Source organism: Eurosta solidaginis, chromosome 4 (genome assembly GCF_040869045.1).
Source record: "Eurosta solidaginis isolate ZX-2024a chromosome 4, ASM4086904v1, whole genome shotgun sequence".
NCBI classification, from domain to species: Eukaryota; Metazoa; Arthropoda; class Insecta; order Diptera; family Tephritidae; genus Eurosta; species Eurosta solidaginis.
In genome coordinates, this window is record NC_090322.1 from 51,978,405 (window position 1) to 51,999,850 (window position 21,446).

General features: G+C 35.9%; 2 protein-coding genes across 27 annotated transcripts in view; one reads left to right on the forward strand and one right to left on the reverse strand.

The window, feature by feature from the left end:
• Positions 1 to 21,446, reverse strand: part of LOC137249748 (cilia- and flagella- associated protein 210) — a 176,833-nt gene that overhangs the window by 122,504 nt on the left and 32,883 nt on the right. The window lies entirely within an intron of this gene.
• l(1)G0196 (inositol hexakisphosphate and diphosphoinositol-pentakisphosphate kinase) overlaps positions 1 to 21,446 on the forward strand; it is a 136,500-nt gene that overhangs the window by 100,721 nt on the left and 14,333 nt on the right. For 24 of the 26 annotated variants that reach the window (XM_067781553.1, XM_067781548.1, XM_067781552.1 and 21 more), the window contains 3 exons: positions 781 to 894; positions 2,066 to 2,312; positions 12,692 to 14,518. In XM_067781553.1, the coding sequence (XP_067637654.1) occupies positions 781 to 894; positions 2,066 to 2,312; positions 12,692 to 14,518 (2,188 nt within the window). The remainder of the gene's footprint in view (positions 1 to 780; positions 895 to 2,065; positions 2,313 to 12,691; positions 14,519 to 21,446) is intronic. The other 2 variants (XM_067781547.1, XM_067781567.1) reach the window with 2 other exon arrangements.

The window sequence follows — 21,446 nt, forward strand, 5'->3', positions numbered from 1 at the left end:
TTGCGCAGCGTACAAAAAAGCGTAACACCATTTCCAGAAAATAAAACGCTATTACTATCACTTTTATGTAAATGAAAAGTAAGGCTTCCGGATTGCGTGAAGTTAGGTTGGGCTGTAAGGTCCTCACAGAATATGCCCACAGTGTTCCCAGAAGTTCATTCGACGACCAAACTGAAAACCCCCCTTAAGAACCATGAACTACGTCCTGTTGGAAAATATTAGAATTTTTCTGGGGCCCACCCCACTATTTTCTTATGCCTGCAACCTTTATTTGATATTACTTAGTGATCTGCCGTACAAACCTGATCAGCACAGTATAAAATACACCATCTCGGTTGTTGTTGTTGTAGCGATAAGGACACTCCCCGAAGGCCTTGAATAAATTTGGTATTTTAGTCGCCTCTTGCGACAGGCATACCTGTCGCGGGAATATTCTAAGCCCCTTACCCCTTTGGGGTGCACCGTCTCGAATCCATTAGTTTGGTTCCATCGTCTTATATACTTTTTGGAGCAGCGTAGTATAAATTTTTCTCTTTGATTGTGAGTACTGAATCGTTTAAGTTTTAAAATAGCTATCCCCTCTTTTGAGCGTATTCCTGACGGTCAGCCAACTTTTGTCCACCCAAGAGAGATTTCACTTTATTGTGTTTTAAAAAATCCGAATGGCTCCTTCGATGTGCACAAATATTTGTATTTCTGTTTCCCCAAAATAACTAGCTTTACATAATTTGTCTATGTAACAACATTAATTTTTGTTACCTTATATATTTTCTTCCAAAGGGTTCCACAACACTTATGTCAAAGAACAATAGTTGTACCGGTGACGAAGGCAATCCATCGCGCATAGAGGAAGAAAATGATTCCGAGGAAAGTCCCGTTAAGAGCCAATCAGATGTAAGTGTGATCATAAGTAGTTTCCATTACAATTTAAAAGAAAAAATAAAATAAAAAATGAACTAATTTTTAAGAACTTCTGAGCTTAATATAATAATTATTGTTATACGATTTACATGCCAGTAATGTGATGGCACCATTTCGAAAACCGTCACGTCATCATGGTCGACAATTTGCATTGTTTTTTATAAAGGTTTCACCGAGCCTTGAAGTGAGATCAAAGAAAGTTCTGGCAGCAGAATACACCTGCTAAATGGCTTTCGGGAGGAGAAATCAAGTGGTTCGTTGAGGACCATTAGAAAGTTATATAGTTCGACGAATGTGCCGAAACCCGGAACTCACTGAGGGCACTAACAATGGACAGAAAAATTCTCCGCGTGGTAGTGTGGGAAATTTCTACGCATAACCTCTTAACCTTACCTAACGTAACCACTGGGCTACTGTGTTAATTTGTGCGAAGTGTGCTTCGTTTGTTATTGTAATTGTACCACCTCTTTTTCATTGCAGTTTATATTGCAACGAATTTAGTGAAACTCCGCTTATTCCAAACCTTCTGCTAACGTTCGAATCGCTAAACTGTTGAATGAATAACTCCAATATTCAATAATGCAAAATGGGCTTTATTAGACTACTTTGAGAGTACTTCACAGTAACTCTTACTTCACAACTAATTGCGTGTTTAAATCAAACTGCTTAGTCATGCCTCAGCTTGCGCTGCTTTTGTACTCTCGGTTTCCTCGTTCACCCATTTCTCCTAATGTCTAGTAATTTCGTGAACTTCATGCTTGGTTACCAACCATATACATGTATATTTGTAGTTTGTAGCTATACGCGTGTGTATATTTGAGTACTACGTCGGCTGATGATGACATGCGTTTGTATCTCTCCGCTGCCTTGTATGCATGTGTGTAAATGATGATTGATTTGTTTACCTACATACGCGTGGCTGCTTAGTATCGACTTGGTGATGATAGTATCGCTTAGTGATACTAATATTCGTCACAATATAAATAAAAATGTATAAATAGGCAACTGTTAGTTTCAAATTTTTAATTAAAATTGTTCTTGATATATTTTCAATTCCTATAGAAACTGTCCATCTATGTTATATTCATAATAATTAACTTTTCAAAAATAAATTAAACATTTATACGTTTATACAAATAAACAGGGCTGGGAAAAGGATTCCCTCTCACCGCCGCACCATAAACATTCAAAATCAAAACCTATACCAATCGGCGCTCATCATACCGTAAGTGGTCACGAAGCTGCCCATTTGGCAAAACGTTTAAATGAAGAGCTACAACAACAACAAACCAAACAACAAATTGGTTCATTGGAATCACAGCGTCCAATAAGTCCCGATACAGAGCCTAGGTCACGCAGCTATGAGCAGCGTCATCAAAAAACGGCTAAAGGTAAGTTTCGCTTAAGTATTTACTTAATTTTATTTTTGTTTCCGAATTTTTACGTTGTTGCTGCTGCGTTTGAGTACGTCTCTTGTTTTGCTTTTCAACAATATGTTACTTTTTATTTGTAACACTTAACATGCTGATATTATCCACAAATTTAGTTAAAATATGTTTGTCAGTTAACGTCCTGAGTTTAGCATGCGTCAGTTCGTCTGCCGCTCATAAAACATAGCTCTCCGAAAATGTTTGCTAGGTTATTATTTTAAATTTAGTATTCAAAAGTGTAAAGCTGGTGTTCCACACTACTGGAAGCAAATTAAGGAAAGAAGACAATTTTTTTTTTATATGATGCTAGAAATTAATTTTTAATATAATTAAAATTGCTGTTATTTATCCAACAGATATTGAAAAACTAAAAGATTTAATAATAACAGTTGGGTGGCAAATATAACTAAATATAAAATATATTAAAATATATACATTTTTGAAAACTTCGGAATTTTTAAAAACAATTTTGTGAAAAAAACTGCAAAAAAAAAACTTTAAAAAATTTAAGTTTTTTCTTTATTTTTGGATTAAAAAAATACTATTACGTGTTCTTTCAACAAAAAATATATTCGAATTTCAAAAAGATTTACAAGTAAGATATGTGTCAACTGTTCGGTCACAGCTTTGCTCACCTGACCAAAAAACCTGTTCTATCTCATGTTTTGTGGAGGCTATTGGCAGCGTTGTACTATTCTGGTACAAAATAGTGTAGAAAGTGTAGTGCAGTAGGGTGTGTAGTAGCTGTAATACTGTTTTTCGCGGATAACTTTTGAACGGGTCGAAAAACTTGACTTCCGTGTTTGGACTCTTAGTTTTGATATAACTACGCGTCTTTGGATACCCTATTCTGCGACTTCTGTAAAATTTTCGATAGGTCTCATTTAAAATTATCGTATATGTAATACTCCTATATTGCTAATACAAAATGCTCGTAATGAGTTTTGAATTCGAAATCCAAACAAGACAGCCTACGAAATTTTTGTGGTTGGTGCAGCATAAATGTGACAAGAAAAAAGTTAAATTTAGGTACATTCGATTATTGAATACAAAATTTTTTTCTCTGTTTAAAAATTTGTTTTTAACAAATAAAAAAATAAAAATTTGTTTGTTGATATCGTGTGTAGTCCTAACGATTTCAAAAAACTTAACATCTGTAAAATTTGTTAAATATTTAAAATTGCGTATCCTTTAATTGTTTCCAGTGTGTGCACAAAAGCATTTTTTGAAAACAGGTCGCTTTAAGTCTAATCTATACATTTCGGAAATATTGTTCTTTTTTTTACCAGAATAATAAAGCAAATAAGAAGTAAAGTAGAAACAAAAATGTCAAGAAAAATTGCCGTAAAATTATGTAAAAGCTTTAACTCAGCTGAATGAATTATTTTGAATTCTCGAAATGCATTGTTTTGCTTCCTTGGAATATTTGTTAGGAGCATATCGAAAATAATGTGAAAGTTTCCTACACACCCTTGTTCGAATAATATCCAGAGTTGGGCGTTATTCTTATAAACTTTATTTTAATTATTATTAAAAAGAAATTTCATGACTAAATTATTATTTGATACAATTTTGATTATTTTTGTATAAATTTTAGATCGAATTTTTTTTTTATTTTCAAAAAATATATACATATATATTTTAAATGTGCGCTGCTACAGTATTTGATCTGAAGTTATTTGAAAAAACAAAAAACTATTTCGTTTCGAATTTATGTATTAAATTTCGTCCAAGTTTGAGTACACTTGTGTGCATAAAAATATAACCATTAATTATTAAAGCAATTTTCGGTTATTTTTAATTAATTTCGTTAGTTTAGAAAAAAAATAGTGCGTGCTATGTGCCGAAAACCCCGTTTGTGTCAAACTTAAAATCGTTTCGAAAAAAAATTAAAAATTCAATTGTTTGAATAATTTCTACAAACTATTCCTCCGAAATTTGCATTTATTTGTTATAAAACTTTTTCCGGTTTTTGAGAGACATAAAATTTAAACTTCATTATTATTAAAATTGATTGGACACATTTCGTAAAGTTTAATTTTTGAAATGCTAAATTTTTGAATTTTTCGAAACTTGCTATGTACATTCGTGATATGATATATTAGTATTTTTTCTATAGTTAACTACAAAGTGACTTAGTCAAAAATTCTAAATTTTTATGGAGATTTTCAAAAACTTATTGAAATTGAAATTAGGTAACATTCATTAAAGATTAAAGTTGAACTCATGAAATTCTAAAAAAAAAACCGATAAAAGTTGTTAGACTATTTTTATGGTCGCAAGTGTTTGATTAGTGGTTACGATAGAACAAAATCAAATATTTTGTATCACTTTAAGAGTCGTCGTTTCTCGGTCCATATTCACTATTTTTATACTTTTAGATTTAATATTTAATAAAAAAATTTTTTTCGTTTAAAAATAGAGCATAGAAATGAAGAAAAAAATTCAAAAATATTAAAAAACAGTGAAAAATCAGCAAAAACAAAAAATTCTGAGCGAAAAAGTTTAACTCAAAAAAATTTTGATAAATATAAAAATGAAGAAAAAAGAAAAATGAAAAATATATTATTCTGACTTAAATTCATTTTTAATATTCAATTGTTAAGGTAGATGACAAAAAATATTAAATAAATTTAAAAAAATATTTTTTTTTTTTAGAAATTCTTCATTGTTTTGTGCTTAGGAAGCAAATTTGCCTCTGAAAGGGCTTTAAACTTAAGATTCGATTATGAAAATAAGATGAACTATTTTTTAAAATAATCATGATTTTTTAGAGTGATCAGAAAATATGTTTTCGAGTATGAAATTTTACATTTTTTATATGCCTAGTAGAAGCTAAAGCTTTTTTTTAGTTTATGCGCAATAAGATTTGCATTGTGATGCATTTATATTCCAAAAAAAAAGAAAACTGCTTTCTTTACATTATTTATAGCTGCGAATCATTCTTGTATTCTTGTATTTTTGTTTGTGTGTAAAAAACTATGTTTAGCACAAGCGAAATTCTGTTTGCTTAGTTTGAAATAAAAAAAATTGTCTTCCATTTCTTAAAAAAAATTATTTTTTAATATTTTTTTAATATTTTTTTAAAATATTTTTTTTTATATTTTTTTAATTTTTGTTTTTTATTTTTTTATTATAACCTTAATTTTTTTTCTGTATAAACGCAATTAGCTTTTTATTAAATATTTAATTAATTTATTTGTTTCAACAACCTATTCATATACATACTTAGTATTGACGTATAGACTATCTTACTATTAACATACACTAAAAATTTACACATTTGTTTAAAATAATTTTAACACAATGACAAAGTTTTCGTGTAAACATCTGGCTGGGAATTTCCGTGTATTTGGCTGAAATTCGGTGTCGTCTTTTGCTGTCGTCTTTGAATACTGCTGTAAAACAAAAAACAAAAATTATTTTTCCTACAAAGGCAAATGTAAAAAAAAAACAAAAAAAAAAAAAAAAAACAAGCAGTACTAAAACCTAGCCCTTGTAGAATGTTTTCAAAATGCTTTCATTAATAAGAAGCAATTAGCAATATTTTTTGTAATTTCATACTGCTGACATTATAAAAAAAACATGTTAAATGATTGCTTAGCTATGTATCTTTGAATTTTTGTATTAGCTTTGCTATCATTACAAACATTGTCAACGGCTGGTCTTTTAGAGCACTCAATATGCCTACAATACCCTCTTTATGTTCTGTGTGTGTTGTTTGTTTTCTTCTTCCTCTGAGTAAGTTTTGTTGCCATAAGTCAAGTTCTTGGTTTAAAAGGTGTACTCTGGCGTACAAGCAACTTTTTCTATGAATTTCCAAACTCAAATTCATGTGCATATTTATGTATGTGAATTTCATAAATTATAAACTTTTCGAGCTCAAAGTGCACACAGAAACTTTCATAATTTTCTTTTATCTCATAAGAGTTCATATATTTCGACACAATGTATGTACATAACATATTAACGTTTGTTTGTTCATGTAGAACTGTTTTTTATTTCAAGCATCTAAATTTTGCTCGACTGAAGCCTCTGTATACGCATAGGGAAATATTTAACTACCAAAAAACCCCTATTAGATTAGATTATCATATCACTAAGCAAGCAGTAAAAATTAATTTGTTTTTTTAATTAATAATTTTGGTAAAATTTAAACAACGTGATATATATTGTAAATATCTTCAAAGCTTTTTCCCTCGGGAGTGAGACCCAAGCTCACACTTCTGAGTTGATTGAACTGTTGACAAACACATTCAGCCAAAGCCATGCGTTTGTTATTGTGCAACCTTTCCCAATTGCCTTTATTGCATAGATTTATTCTTTGAACAGTCATATCTCGTAAGTTAGCTTGTACCAAAGCTACGCATTGTTGGTGGCGGTTTGTTTTAAGAACTGGCTTGCTTTGTACTATTTATAGAAATACAAAGACCTCAACGCTTAATAATACAAATACGAGACGGACCCGTGCGCATCTTGCGCAAGCAACATAAAAGTCTCTAATCAAATATCAACAGAAATCAGCTGCTCTATCAATCAATTAAAACTTACAGCTTGTGCTGCCATCTTGCATATGGTATAAACTGCCGGTAATGCAGTGCAAATATTCACAATAGTGCCATAGTACAAATAGATTTATTTGTGTGCTCACAATCGTTTATATTTAACAAATTATTTTAATAAAATATAGCTAAACAAAAGCACTACGACCAAAATTGCACAAAGCTCGTTAATAGCCGGAATCTCTATCTTTACAACCAAAACTTTATTTATAGATTTGGATTCCAAATAAGAGCGAGAAAAATATATGATACATCATTGGTTAATTCTATATTCTATAAATGTAACAAAGTCAACCAGTTCTTAAAAAATAAACCGCCAACAACAAAAGCGTAGCTTTGGTACAAACTAACTTACAAGATATCACTGTTCAAAAAAGAAATCTATGTAAAAAAGGCAATTGGGAAAGGTTGCACAACAACAAAGGCATGGCTTTTGCTGAATATGTTTGTCAACAGTTCAGCCACGCAGGTGTACGGATATTAATTGGCAGTCACAGGAGAAAAGGCTTTGAAGAGATTTACGCTTAGATACAAGGGTCCGTTAAAAAAAATTCAGAAATAGAGTCATTGCTATCCCTGGTATTTAACGGACTGTGTTCATAGAGGGTCGATGCTCAAGAAATAATGAGACGCACATATTTTACTTGGTTAAACCAGGGCTCCACTGTGCATGTTTGCTAAAAAATCTTTAAAGCAGGGTAGCAGAAAGCGTATTAGTTTTCTTAAGTGGTGGGTACTACTTGACGAAACTAAATTTTTCGTGAGCATTTCACGGGTTTTTTTTTTTTTTTTTGTATGCTGTTTTTCATATCTTACCGCGTTTTGCTGAAAAAAAATAAAAAATTATAAATAAAAATAAAATTTTTACTTATTCTGGTATTTCTTTTCATTATTATTAAAATTTAAGCGCTTATTGAAATAATTCCAGTAAACAAGCTTTTGCTTTAAAATTTGATTTGCAAAATTCAGAAGTTTTACTGCTTCCTAAAAAGTAAATGTAAATTAAATATCTGTTGATACTGAATCTAAAATAATGTTCAAACTCGATTTGAGTTACGAATTAAAATTCACAGCAAAAAAAAAAACAGTAAAAATGAAATTTTACTTTAAGTGAAACTTGACACATAACCAGACAAATTTAATTGCTTTTTGAAAAGAAAATAAAAATAAATTTATAATTTATATAAAACGTTAATTTACGTTGCCAGTAAAATTTTACTGCTTACTGAGAAAAAAGTTAACTAAAATTTAGTTTGTTTTATACCACCAAACTTAACAGTTTTTATCCAGAAAAATTTTACTGCTTACTGTAAAAATAAAATTTTATTGCTATTGAAGTAAAGTTTGCATTATCAGCAAACCAGTAAAAATTAAATTTTACTTATACTGAAATTTGACTCATTCGAACATGAACAAATTTGATTGCTTTAAAGAAAAAAAGTTTGTACTGACACATACTTCATTTGCGTTCCAGTAAAATTTTGCTGCTTAATATTTTTTCTAAAAAATATTTTGTCACTTATCTTAAAATTTTGCATTACCAAGAAAGTTTTACTGTTTACTGTGAAAATAAAATTTTACCGCTTTTGAAATTGGATTTTCATTTATAATAAATATGGTGGAATTTTACAAAGTTGATTGCTTTTTGAAGAAAAAATAAAAATAAATTTGTACTTATACAAAAACATTGCGTTGCCAGTTTAATTTTACTGCTTACTCAGAAAAAAATTGCAATAAGATTTAGTTGGTTTTGTACCTCCAATCAAATTTTACTGCTTACCAAAAGTCTTTCACTCAGCAAAATTTTACTGTGAAAACAAAATTTTACTGCTATTGAAATTGAATTTGCATTATCAGTAAACCAAATTGAAAAAAAGAAGTAAAGTAAAATGAAATTAGTACTGCATGAATTGTACAACCAAAAATGTCTTACTGCTCACGAAAAAAGGTTGGACTTATCCTGAAATTGCATTTGAATTACGAAACTTTACAGCAGGTTAAAAACAAATTTTAGGAAAAAATTATTTCGTTCTACACTTGAGAACAGGTTTTATGCATTACTAAGTTTTTACATGGATGTATGTATGTATATTTATTTTACTTAACCAAAAAAACATCGAATCAAATTCATTGTAGACATATTCATCGCAAAATCCCACATTTTTTCCCAAAAACGAACATATTTCACCAACATAACGTGGCACTTGTTTGGAAATACATATATGCGCATATTTTCTATATGTACTAAATTACATAAGTAGATAGTACATAGCTGCAAAACTTATCTGCACAATTAAATACTCCTTGATCTCCTTCAAAAAAATTTTACGGCTCCTTAATTATCTCCGTTTGCATGCCTACACATTCGATTCAATTTTAAATATGTAAAATAATAACAATAACAACTTATGTAAACTTACTATAAGCAATGACAGTGTTGTGAAATACAATAGCAATGCGTTACATTGACTGCTTGTGATTTAATATTTTGTAGTGCTGAAACATTGCCTCTCGAAATATTATAAAATCAAAATGTTGGCAACATACATATAAGGCAATCGGTGAGCCGGTTTTAACTATGAATCACAGATATAGTCTGTTGGAATATACCCTGAAAAAAATGTGCGATTAGTCTAAGATAACTCGGGGATGAGTCGCTAAAGAGTAAGCGACTATAGCCAGTTTTGATCTCTTTATCTGTGTTGAAGTGATCCCTTTGTTTCCAGTTTTTTCTTAGGATTTCTTAGGAAAGTGACCAATGTCGAATTCAATGTGTTTATGGCCCAACATTTTGCTCTTCCCCGGAGGCATGCCAACTAGTGACAGTTGTGGCTATATTATGGCTGCACAGAGTAAGATCTAGAACTTCCCCTCCAACATAAAAATGAGTTCGGTGCCCCGATAAATAACGCTTATGTTATTACTACTAATAAACTCAAGGATACCTCCTCACACTTATTGTTGATGTTCTTGCTCTCATCAGTATTCGATGAGGGCTTTTGATTCAATTTTTGGGGCCATTTCCTCCTCACTCGGTAAGTATGCGAGCACAAGGGCTGCCTCTTATTCACCTTTTAGGGTTGGAGCTCTTATCCACACTGCTATCAAATCAACCGTCATGAAAGTTAATGAAACTCTAGATTATTGCTTAAAAGCATCGCCGCTCGGAGGCGAGAGCTGGTGGTATTGATTTATTTACCATCAGTACTGTTAAGCCTTTTACGGCACCATGTGGAATCCAGGGCTCCTCTTACCTTCTTGGACGAATTTCTCACCACTGCCTTGGCGTGGTGAAGGTTCGTCTGGATGCCGAAACGACGTAATCGAACTTACTTTTGTAGGTTGTCCAGTTTTGTTATATAAGTTTGTATTTATATTCATGTACCCACTAGTATAGGGGAAGTATATCAGCTGACACATAGCCCCCAAAATCCCTGTAAGACTAATTACAACCAGGGTTAATCAGATATTTGGAGACCATCGTAATAAAACACTACCGTAGTGCCATTCATCCCATGAGCACGGTTCGTTTAACACTCGGAACTACGGGTTTTATCGCGTCGTCCTCTCTAGATCAGAAATTTTGGTAAAAGTAAGAATGGGGCATCTTATGCAGAGTGTGACACTTTTTCGCGTATGACCGGTGTTGGGTTTGAACCGACCCGATACGGCTACAGTCGGAAAGATCCTCTTTGTACCACTACGGAAAGTAGCGTAAGAGTCCTCTTTCTACCCGTAGGGGAACTCTTTATTTTATCATATTTTTAAACTCGGATACAATATTTTTAATTTAATTTCGTATTGGTTTTCTAGGCGGGGTCGACCCACGGCAGCAATTTGGCAAACACTCCGAGTGTATTTCTAAATTCATCCGCAGATGCCGTCCCACGATTCTAGACCTGTAAGCCTATTAAGACCCATCGCTTCTCTCGCAAGCTCAACATGCATATACTAAAGGTTCGTTCGACCTCACTGAATATACACTGGTTGCATTCTTGGATACAGCAGGTGCCCTTCACAATATTCTTCCGAAGGCAATCACTTCGGTCTTAACACACCTGCGTATCGACGCATGCCTAGTTGAGTTTATATACAAACTGCTTACCCACAGAAGGATTTGCACGGATTTGGGTAGTGACAGTTAACCGACTACTAAAACCTATGGAAGCGGAGGATCATAAGGTGTAAAACAAAAACACGACTATTATGCGGTTAACCGCATTCCCTCAAACTATCTGTAATCTAATAAAGACTGCTTTATTAACAAAATATAACTGGGCAAAACTGAACTGGTCGTCTTCACATGAAGTTACTAAACGCTATCTTTTCAAAGAGCCTGGGATTAGAGATCTTTGTCAGCTCTTTTGTCCCTGATAATGTCCTTATTGGTCACTGTTTGATAGATACTCACGCCGCTAGGATACACTCAAAAAAAAGTTATCATCAATGTGCAATTTTTGCTTATCTTTTTTTCGTCATCAATGATCTTATGTTATTAACATTTTCGAAATATTAGTTTTATACTTGTATTTGTCAAGTTAATGGACTACATACAAATATAATGCGTTTTATAATCAATCTGGTATTAAATGTTATCATAATGAAACTAGGAAATTTATACAGGTATCATTTTGATACATTTTAAGGGCGAAACAAATATTTTCCATGGGCAAATCGATAGTCAAGATACAAAATTAAAAGTATCAATTTTTATACTTTTTATAATATTTATCGTTGCATTGATACCACAAAAATGATACCGTTTATAGTTTCATTTTTGCACATCGTGTATTACAATGATAGTGATACTTTTTTTTTTTGAGTGTAGGCATCGAATATTACTATTACTGCTGCAGCTGCAGATGCATTGAAGAGATGAAAATCGTGCAGCATTTACTGCACTGTCCGGCACCACCCACCACGGGAGGTTGGCTGCTCTCGGTCAACCATTTTTAAATGATCTCGCGGAGGTTTCCAAGATCAAAATAAGGATTACTTACCGTTTAATACATTACAAGGCACCCATTGGCAGCCTAAGCGTTGGGCTAGGAAGAAACTTTTCGGCACAGTCCTTTTAAGCGAACCTAAGCTAAAGTACAAGTTCGAAGCGTCTCGAATTTGAATTGATTTTTGGCAATTTTTTAGGAGGGTATTTTAGCTTTTTTTTAACAAAGTACATATGTAAAATTTAGTTTTCTTCTATGAAATGAATTCGACTACAGTACAAAACTTCCATACCATAAAGTTAAATACAATTTCTAAATAAAATATGCATACATGAATGTACAAAAAGAAAAATAAAAATTTCCTTTATTAAAAATTCACTTGTTCGGAAATCGTTAAAATAACGTTTGTACATATTGCACAACACTGCATATAAAAAAAAGCAAAATTTTCTGTTTAACCTCAGCTTGCTGCATTGCCTTAATGTCGTACTCAATGTGACTTTTCCACGCTATGCATAGTACATAATAATGTTCTATATTTAAGACAATTTTCAAAAAAAAAAAAAATTATTCAAAATTATTAATACATATTTCACCATTGAATCTGTCATTTTACTTCCACATGACACGTCTACGTTCCCCATGTCGTCTGCGCTGGTTCTCTTGTAATATAACAAAAATGAAACCAAAACCAAACTAAAATTTCATCCGCGCTGTCTCACTCTTACTTCTCTGACTCTCTCTCGTTCTTTAACAAAATGTTATGCAAATAAATATTTGTTTGTCTGCTTCTAACTATTGTTATGTAATTGTAATTGACTTGAACGCACAGCTGATGTTTCGCCTACGCGTACGTCACCTGTAATCCCAGCCACACCTAATACTAATTCGCATGAATTCAAAGAAATAATAAATACACGCTCTACACCGAATTTTGCTGCAAAAACTAGCGGCGGCGCCGGTGCCTGTAACGGCTCTTTTCGCATACGTATTACGGAGAGTTTAACCTTCTTTAAAATCGATTCATCTACAAATGAGTTACCACTCTCTGATATTGACTTTTCTCTCAATCCAATGACACCAGATGCCGCTTGCATTGAATTTCATTCAAGCTCACCTCACCATACACCGCTGCGTCACCAGCGCCATACACGTTTAAAGAGCATGCGCACCATCGCCAGTATAGATGAACCTGATGCTGCTGCGCCTAATAAATCACATTTGCCAAAAATTTCACCATTAGCTACTAACGAACGTCCATTATGTTGTAATTGTTTTTATGGTGGTGGTGCATTCGTAGAAAATTTTCCACACTCACACTCGAAGAGTATGGCAAATATATCAAGTGCAGATGGCGCTAGCGTTGCCGATGGCGATGCTTTACACTTTGTTTTGGGTAGCTCACCAATTTCTTTATCGCGTGTTTGTTCAATAGACGATTTGCAATTATCTTGCTCGGCACCAGCCGTTATTCTAACTAGTGAATTTGGTTGCCGAAGTTTGAGGAATACGCAGCAAACAGAAAATCAATTGCGTGTCGCTTCGCCGACAAATTCACCCACAGCTTCCACTTTGAAATTATGTAAGGAGTCAAATGAGCAGCGGTTCGAGCAACAAACAAAAACTCAACAAAAATATACAAATGAATTACTATGTGAGGCAGCCGCTGAGAAAGCGAAACAAAATGTGTCTGCAGCAAAAACTTCTTTATTGGCCGGTTTGCCGACTGTGCAATCGGCGCCGGTGATGTTGACCGATATTGAAAATCCATTCAAATTTATGCAGCAAACTCAACAACAGCAACCCTTTATTAATAAGTTTACAACAATCGATGAATTTGCTATTGCAAATGCTACTAACAAAATTGCTTTTTCTTCTCCCACTCCCCAATCCACTTCCAACACCACGTCTGCTTGCGATGTTGACATATTGATCGAAAATAAACCTTCCACACCAAAAACCACACGCATACGCACACAACACAACAAATTTCCAATACGCAACAACAATAATCAACATAAACAACGTTATCATCATCGACAACATCAACACACACAATTGCACCATCGCCAACACCAACACCAACACTCTCCCACTCCTGCTCGCATACCCGATGTTGTTGTCACTTTGAGCTCATCCCCGAATGATTTATCTAATATGCATGTTACTAACAAATTAAATTCCGAAATCGCTCCTACCTTTCCCATTACTGACAATCCACCAAAAAATGCCACCAATATCGTAAAAACAACAACCCCTATCACCATGTACACAACAAAAAAAACATCATCGTCAAATGTCAATGTCAATGCGTCCAATACGTCCATGTCAACATCCACATCCATGTCCACGTCGTCTACGTCTATGCCTAAACCCATGCCCACGTCGCCTTCTGTGGTTGTGACCTGCACCACCTCCACTACTGATTCTGCTACAGATGGTAATGCGACACCAGTGTCATCTTCATCGTCGGTATCGTCTCGACGTCAAAGACACAGCATTGCCGGCCAGATGTCATATATGAAAATGTTGGGATTTGGTGGTTTTAGCAAAAAGATGGCCACTAGCTCAAGTAGCCTGTTTAGTACGGCAGTTATAAGTGGCAGTTCATCAGCACCCAATCTAAGAGATATGATTCCATGCGCGGTATCATCATCAGGTAAGAAAATCTTTAATTACACTGTTTGTTTAATTTTAAGTGAAAGTAGATTACTAAAGGTGCGTCCACACCAGTAACAAAACGTGTTACAAACAGTTATATAACCAATGTTATGTAACTTTTTTTCTGTTATAGCTGGTTACATGTTACCCAGAGGTTGTCGGTAAAGATCAAAGGAATTAGATAACTTGGTTGTATAACAAGTTGCAAGTTATGTGTGTTTGTTTAATGGTGTGTTCAGTTTATACTTTTATTTAAGAATTCATGAGCTTAACACCGGCTTATAATAATCGAATTTTCAATTATTATGTTTTTCTAAGAGAAACTGAAAAGAAAGAAACATTTACTGGCATATTGCGATAGACCCATTTCGAAAACCGCCAACGTAATCTTCATCAAGTTGTTTTAAAACAACTGTTATACAACTTTGCTATTTCGTTACCCGTGTGGACGTACCTTAAGACATAATTGCGGCAGAGAGAAGATATTACCATTGTATAGGATAGTTTCTATAAAGTAGAACTTACTTAATATCAGAAGATTGGCAAAGAGGACGAAGTTATGTTGTATCAAAAACCCGGAACAAATCTATTAAATGGACACCCCTGTGGTTGTGATGGTAAGAGGCAACACTTAAAGGCGATGAAGTTCTGTGTTTATGTTGGCTCATCTTGTGACGTCAACCGAAAGGTGCGTTACACACTGACATAAAAAACGATAGTCCCTTTCGTCGAGTTCGACGGAACTTTATCGCCAATTGCAATCTTTAGAACTTCGGGGTTGACATACCAGACATAGCAACATTAGAAGGGAAGTCGCAGATATTGAGATTCTTCCATAAGCCGTCTGATGCTCTATTAAATGGGAATCTCGTGGGTCTAGTTTTGTTGTCGGTGTCGTATTAACGATAAAGAGTGGGAGGGAGTTTTATTGATGTTGATGGTCCTTTGCCGGATATAGATCCGGTATGTTCCGGTAACAAAGCACCATTAAGGTACTAGCCCGACCATCTTCGGAATGATTTATATGACCACATTAAATCTTCAAGGCCAGCCCTCCCTCTACACCCCCTAGTTCCATGAGGAGCTTGGGGTCGCCAGAGCCTCGTCTGTTAATGAAACAGGATTCGCCGCGTGTAGGTGAGGTTGACAGTTGGATTGGAGAAGCTATATATTACGCTGGCAACCCCTTGAGAAGGTTGCGCTGCACAACCCCTTGAGTCTCCGGGTCGAGTTTTCGCGCAAGGATACGTACCGCAGTCGGCTTGGAAACCAGGTCAGTTTTGCGGTATTCCACCAGCTATAATGAAATGAGACGAAACCTGCTCGTTGATCTTGCAAAACGAACATTTCGAATGAGGAGTGCAGCGAAGAAGGCTCCGTAAATTTTGTACAGACGCACGAATAAACTTTTTTGGAATAAATGAAAGCGCGATTTTCAGAAGTAATAAAATGGGCTGATCGATCTAATGAGACGAGTATAGGCAAATTAATAGATACAAAAGAGCAAGCATCGGTCGGTCCTGAGTTGACAATCGAAATAGCTAGAAAACTATCACGGTTTGATCATCAGCATTGCTGCTAGTTTTAAATATTGTGCCACCAGGATCCGCGTTATTAATGGATGTTGTAATTGTTGAGTTCCCGCATAGGGCTGTATAATGCCGGTACTGGACATCAATAAGCCGCAAAAGATTTAAAAAACTAGGGGTCGGCTAGTACTGGGAGCTTACCTAAAATACCTCGTTCGTTGCAACCATCTCTCTACAAGGCTTAGCAGACCAAGTTCCTTGCGTCATGGTTAGGTTCGACACCTTCCCTAAACAAGCGATTACAAAGCAGACCAGCTGCAAGGAGCTGCTACGAGGTTAATAAGTAATATGCGACTGCCCCTGGATGGGAAAATCACCAAGTCAGTCCATTAATAGAACCGGCGATCTTGGGAAGTGTGGCGATTCTGCTTGTGTTATAGTCAGACAGCTTAAAATTTTCTCGACCAATCCATAGTAGCGTAGGCGGCTATGCGCCAGCTAATGATGATGTCAAGGCTATGGTTTCAATGCTCAAGAACAGTATCTACAACGCTTTCAAGATTTTGTGGACCTTCTTTGATTGTTTACTTGAGGTGCAACAGAATACTCCCCAAAGTCACGAAGATTGTTATCAGTTGGACAGTCCTTTGGTGGATGAAATCCAGGCTCCTGAGAAACTAGTAACTTGATGTACTAATATCATCATCATCATCCTCCTCAACTCCTATTGGAGCATAGGGCCTCGACCACCGACTTAAATCTTATTCTGTTAGGTGCAGTTCTTGTGATGTCATTCCACGTATATCCTGCGTCTTCGAGTTCTTTATCCACAGTTCTGCGCCAAGTTTTCGCAGGTGCACCAGGTCGTCGGCTTCCTTGTGGATTCCATCGCAATGCTTGTCTGGCTATATTTACTGGAGGTCTTCTGAGAGTGTGACCAATCCACGACCATTTACGCTTGGTTATTTCTGTGGTAGCCTTAGGTTGATTTGTTCTAGACCATAAGTCGTCATTTGAAATTCTTTCCGGCCATCGAATTTTCAGGATTCGGCGCAGACATTTATTAATAAAAACTTGTAGACGTTTCTGAATTGAAGTTGAGCTTTTCCACGTCTCGCAAGCATAAAACAGTACTGATTTAACATTCGAATTAAACAGTCGAAGCTTCGTTTTTAAAGATATTTGGCTGGACCTCCACACGTTTGCCAGTTGCCCAAAAACCATTCTTGCTTTGTTTATGCGAGACTGAACGTCCTCATCTGCACCGCTCTTATTTGAGACAATACTACCAAGATAAACAACGGACTCTACACCTTCGATTTCATTTTCGTCAACCGTAAGCGTCAATGGCCTTGATGAAATACTATAGCCGCATCTTATGACTTTGGTTTTCGCTGTATTGATGCTTAGTCCGGCCTCCTTTGCATGTGTGTTGACAGCTTCTAAATTGTGTTGAAGGTCAGTACTTCTGTGGCTTAGCAGACAGACATCGTCTGCATATTCTAAATCCCCTAGCTGAGTGAAAGGCGTCCACTGTACACCGTGTCCACCATTTTCTGCGTTTCTCATAATCTCGTCTAATGCCAAGATAAACAAGAGCGGGGAGAGTATGCATCCCTGTCGCACCCCGCTTTTAATTTCGAAGGGTTCTGAGAGGCGCCCATCGTGACTGACCCGGCACTTAAATTCGGCATACATTGCCTTTATAATGTTGATTATTTTATTGGGCATCCCTCGTTTTCGTAGTATTTCCCAAATATATTTCCTGTCGAGACTATCAAAAGCCTTTTTAAAGTCGATAAAAAGTAAATAAGCTGATGTTCTGTATTCACAGCATTGTTCAACAATGATTCGGACGGTATTTATTAGATCAACACAGGATCGGTTTTGTCTAAAGCCAAACTGATTTTCTCTTAGAGTTCGATACACCGCCTCTTCAATTCGGGACAGTAAGATCGTGGAGAACACTTTGCTAGGAATCGAGAGTAAGGTGATACCTCTGTAGTTGTTACAATCAGAGGTATCTCCCTTTTTTGCGACTTTTACAAGTATGCCTTCATTCCACTGACGAGGGTAGGATTCTTCTTCCCATACCTGACGGAAGATTGGAAGTAAGGTTTCAGCTGCGGTATCTGGATCTGCTATGAGGTATTCAGCATATATGTCATCAGTTCCTGGGGCCTTGCCCTTTTTTAAGGACTTGATTGCTGAAATTATTTCATTTTTCGTAGGGGGCGCGCTGTTTACCCCATTGAAGTGGGGTTGGCTGTTGTAGTTTGCAGCAATAGTGTTGGAATTTAAGGTCGCTTCACCTACAGGATTATTTAATACTTTCTTGAAGTGTTCCACCCATACACTCATTTGTTGTTCGCTTTCAGTAATAAGATTTCCGTTTAAGTCTTTTACTGGTTTTTGACCACTCCTGTATTTTCCGGTGAGTTCCCTACTAATCTCATAGAGTTCCCTCATATTATTTAATCTGGCTGCCGTTTCAGCTCGACTTGCTAATGTGTCAGCCCATTCCCTCTTGTCTTTTCTAGCAGACTTCTTAATTTGCTTGCATTTTTCTTTATACCTTGCGGCTAACTGCCTTGCTTCCTCCGTGTCATTGTTGTTCGTCCGTCTGAGAAGCGATTCTTTAATTTTCCGCCGCTGTTCAATAAGTGTCCACGTATTATTTGTTAGCCATACTTTCTTTGCTTTGTTTTTGTGTCCAAGGATACTGCTACCAAGTTCTTGGTAGATATTATTAACGGAGTCTAGCCTGTCACCTGTACTACCACTCATGTTTACCTGTTCAACACGTTCGCGTACTGCGGCATTAAAGGCATTTTGATATTCTTCATGCTTTAGTTTCTCAATATCAATTTTCTTGCTAATTTTTTGAAGGTTTTTCTGTACTGCGGCTACCTTAAATCTGAAACTACCAGCTACAAGGTAGTGATCGCTACCAATATCTGCTCCTCTTTTAACGCGCACATCTAGCAAGGATGACCTCCATCTGCTGTTTATTAGTACGTGATCAATTTGGTTATTAGTGCGTTGATCCGGAGACGTCCATGTTGTTTTGTGGACTAATTTATGTGGGAATAAGCTTCCACCGATCACCAGACCGTTTTCACAACAAAATTCTATAAGCCTACTACCATTGTCATTCCGGGTACCAGGGCTGTGTTTACCCATGTATATATCTAGACCATCATTGTCAGATCCAACTTTAGCATTAAAGTCGCCTAGAATAACACATATGTCCCCTTGATTTACGTGTGAGTTTACGCAGCTGTTGAGCGTATCGAAAAATTCGTTTTTGATTTCGTCATTTTGGCTTTCTGTTGGTCCATAAACATTGATGATGACTAGTTTCCTTGCTCTAGTGCGGAGTTTAAGTATAATAATTCTGGGGCTTATCGGCACCCATTCAATAATACTTTTCGCTATTGTATTTGTTATTAAAAAACCTACGCCGCTGGTGTGACTCTCTCCTTCATTTCGGCCCGAGTATAGGAACGTTGTTCCTTGGTCATTTATTCGGCCATATCCTGTCCATCTGCACTCTTGTATGGCTAATATGTCTATTTTGTATCGGTGCATTTCCCTCCGTAGCTGTTCAAGCTTACCACTCTCGTAGAGAGTTCGTACATTCCATGTACATATTTGTGTTTTATGCTTCATGCCGATTCTGTGATGTTTGTTACTTTCAGGAATATGATCTTGGTCGGTCGTTTCAGTTTCATTCATCCTAATATTAAAGCGTGAATTTGGCACCTCCACATCCGATGTGCCAGCTGCCGAAGCAGAGGGATTGTGTCGCAAATGCTGGTTACCCCGTGGAGAATAGTTTCCGTTATCGTTTTGATCCATGCTAGAATATTATTTAAATTTCAATCAGCGAGTGATGAGTTCACAGATTGCTCGAAGCAGGCCGCTCCTTACATGGAGAACAGACGCCCACCTGCCGGCTACTCGGCTCCCAAAGAGGCGACAGGATTTTTTTTTTTTGTACTTTGGTTTATTAACGAAGTGTCCTTCTTCGGCCTGTGTGGTCCGCGGGAGATATTTGATTTCTCTCCTACCACCCATATCTGGGAGGCATTCCCCTATCCGCCACCTGGGGACGCGCCCTCTAGGGATTTCAGGCTCCCCCGAAGATGATGTACTAATAAACCACATCTAACCTTCTACGTCATTCCACACACTCAATCGGCAATAAATAGGAAAATGAAACTGAGTAGGGACTTGAGATGTCCAGACGTATGGACCATAAAGACAACTACACCAGTTAAATACAACTCATGCATTGGTTTACGTCAGATTGGTATATCTTTTGGATTTGTTAATAGAAATCCCTTACGGATGCTTTCATTGCACTTTGCTTCTGAGCTATCCAGCCATCAACATCTTGTACACCGATAAAAACCTCTACACATTGATTTCAACTCGCTGGGCTGCACTCCTCCGCATCGAGTCAGAAGACTGCTTTCTGTGTCACTTTAACCCAACTTTGTTAAAACTGGTAGGTTTTTTGGACTTCCGGATGATTTTGCCTCGCGAAACTTTTTGTGTTACATTGTCATTGATCTCGTACAAGTTTACTAAATATCTCAACCCCTGCACCACCTACCGGAAATGTTTTCTTCTTTTGCTGCATTGTCTCGATGGCCTTAGCTAAGTGTGCGGTTGAAATTTTTAGCACAATAAAGTTTCTTAAAAAACTATCGTAAGATTCTACTTGCTCTGTATAGATTTTCTCAACATCACTAAATATCTCGATCGCTGCCCCATATAAAAGAATTGCGTATCCTAAATTTTGCACTTTTATATGGCTGTTATCTGCATAAGTTTAAAATTTCTGGTCTCTAAGTTATCGAGAAGTTTCTTACAAACTGACCTTAAGATTCCTTAACTCTTATGAAATTTTTAATTATGTAGATCCGTACGCCACCTAGCGGATTTTTTTTTCTCCTACACGGTTTAAAGTGACTTGCTCAAAAAAGGTACTTAAAAATCGAACGCAAGGTTTCATTTGCTCTGTATGAATTTGCTAAAGAGCTCTAAATATATCGATTTCTGTCGCATCAAGACGAAGCAATGTTCAAAGTTTCGGGCCTTTGGGCTATACGAAATTTACTTAACCTCTTAGTGACTTGATCGACCAAATTCGGATGTGCTTTTTAAGAATCCCTGCGTCACCTACCGACAGCCAAGTATGTTCCAAGTTGTACGGGTTTCGAGCTCCACGGAAAGAGAAGGAAAATTTGAGCATAGAGTGTGCGTATGCGATTTTAACTGCTTGAAGTACAAGCGAAAACTAATTCACCACCTGTTCTGCTAAATCTCAGTCGCTGTACTCGCACGTCATGTAAATGCAAGCCGAAATGATTTCAGACGCTCTTTAAA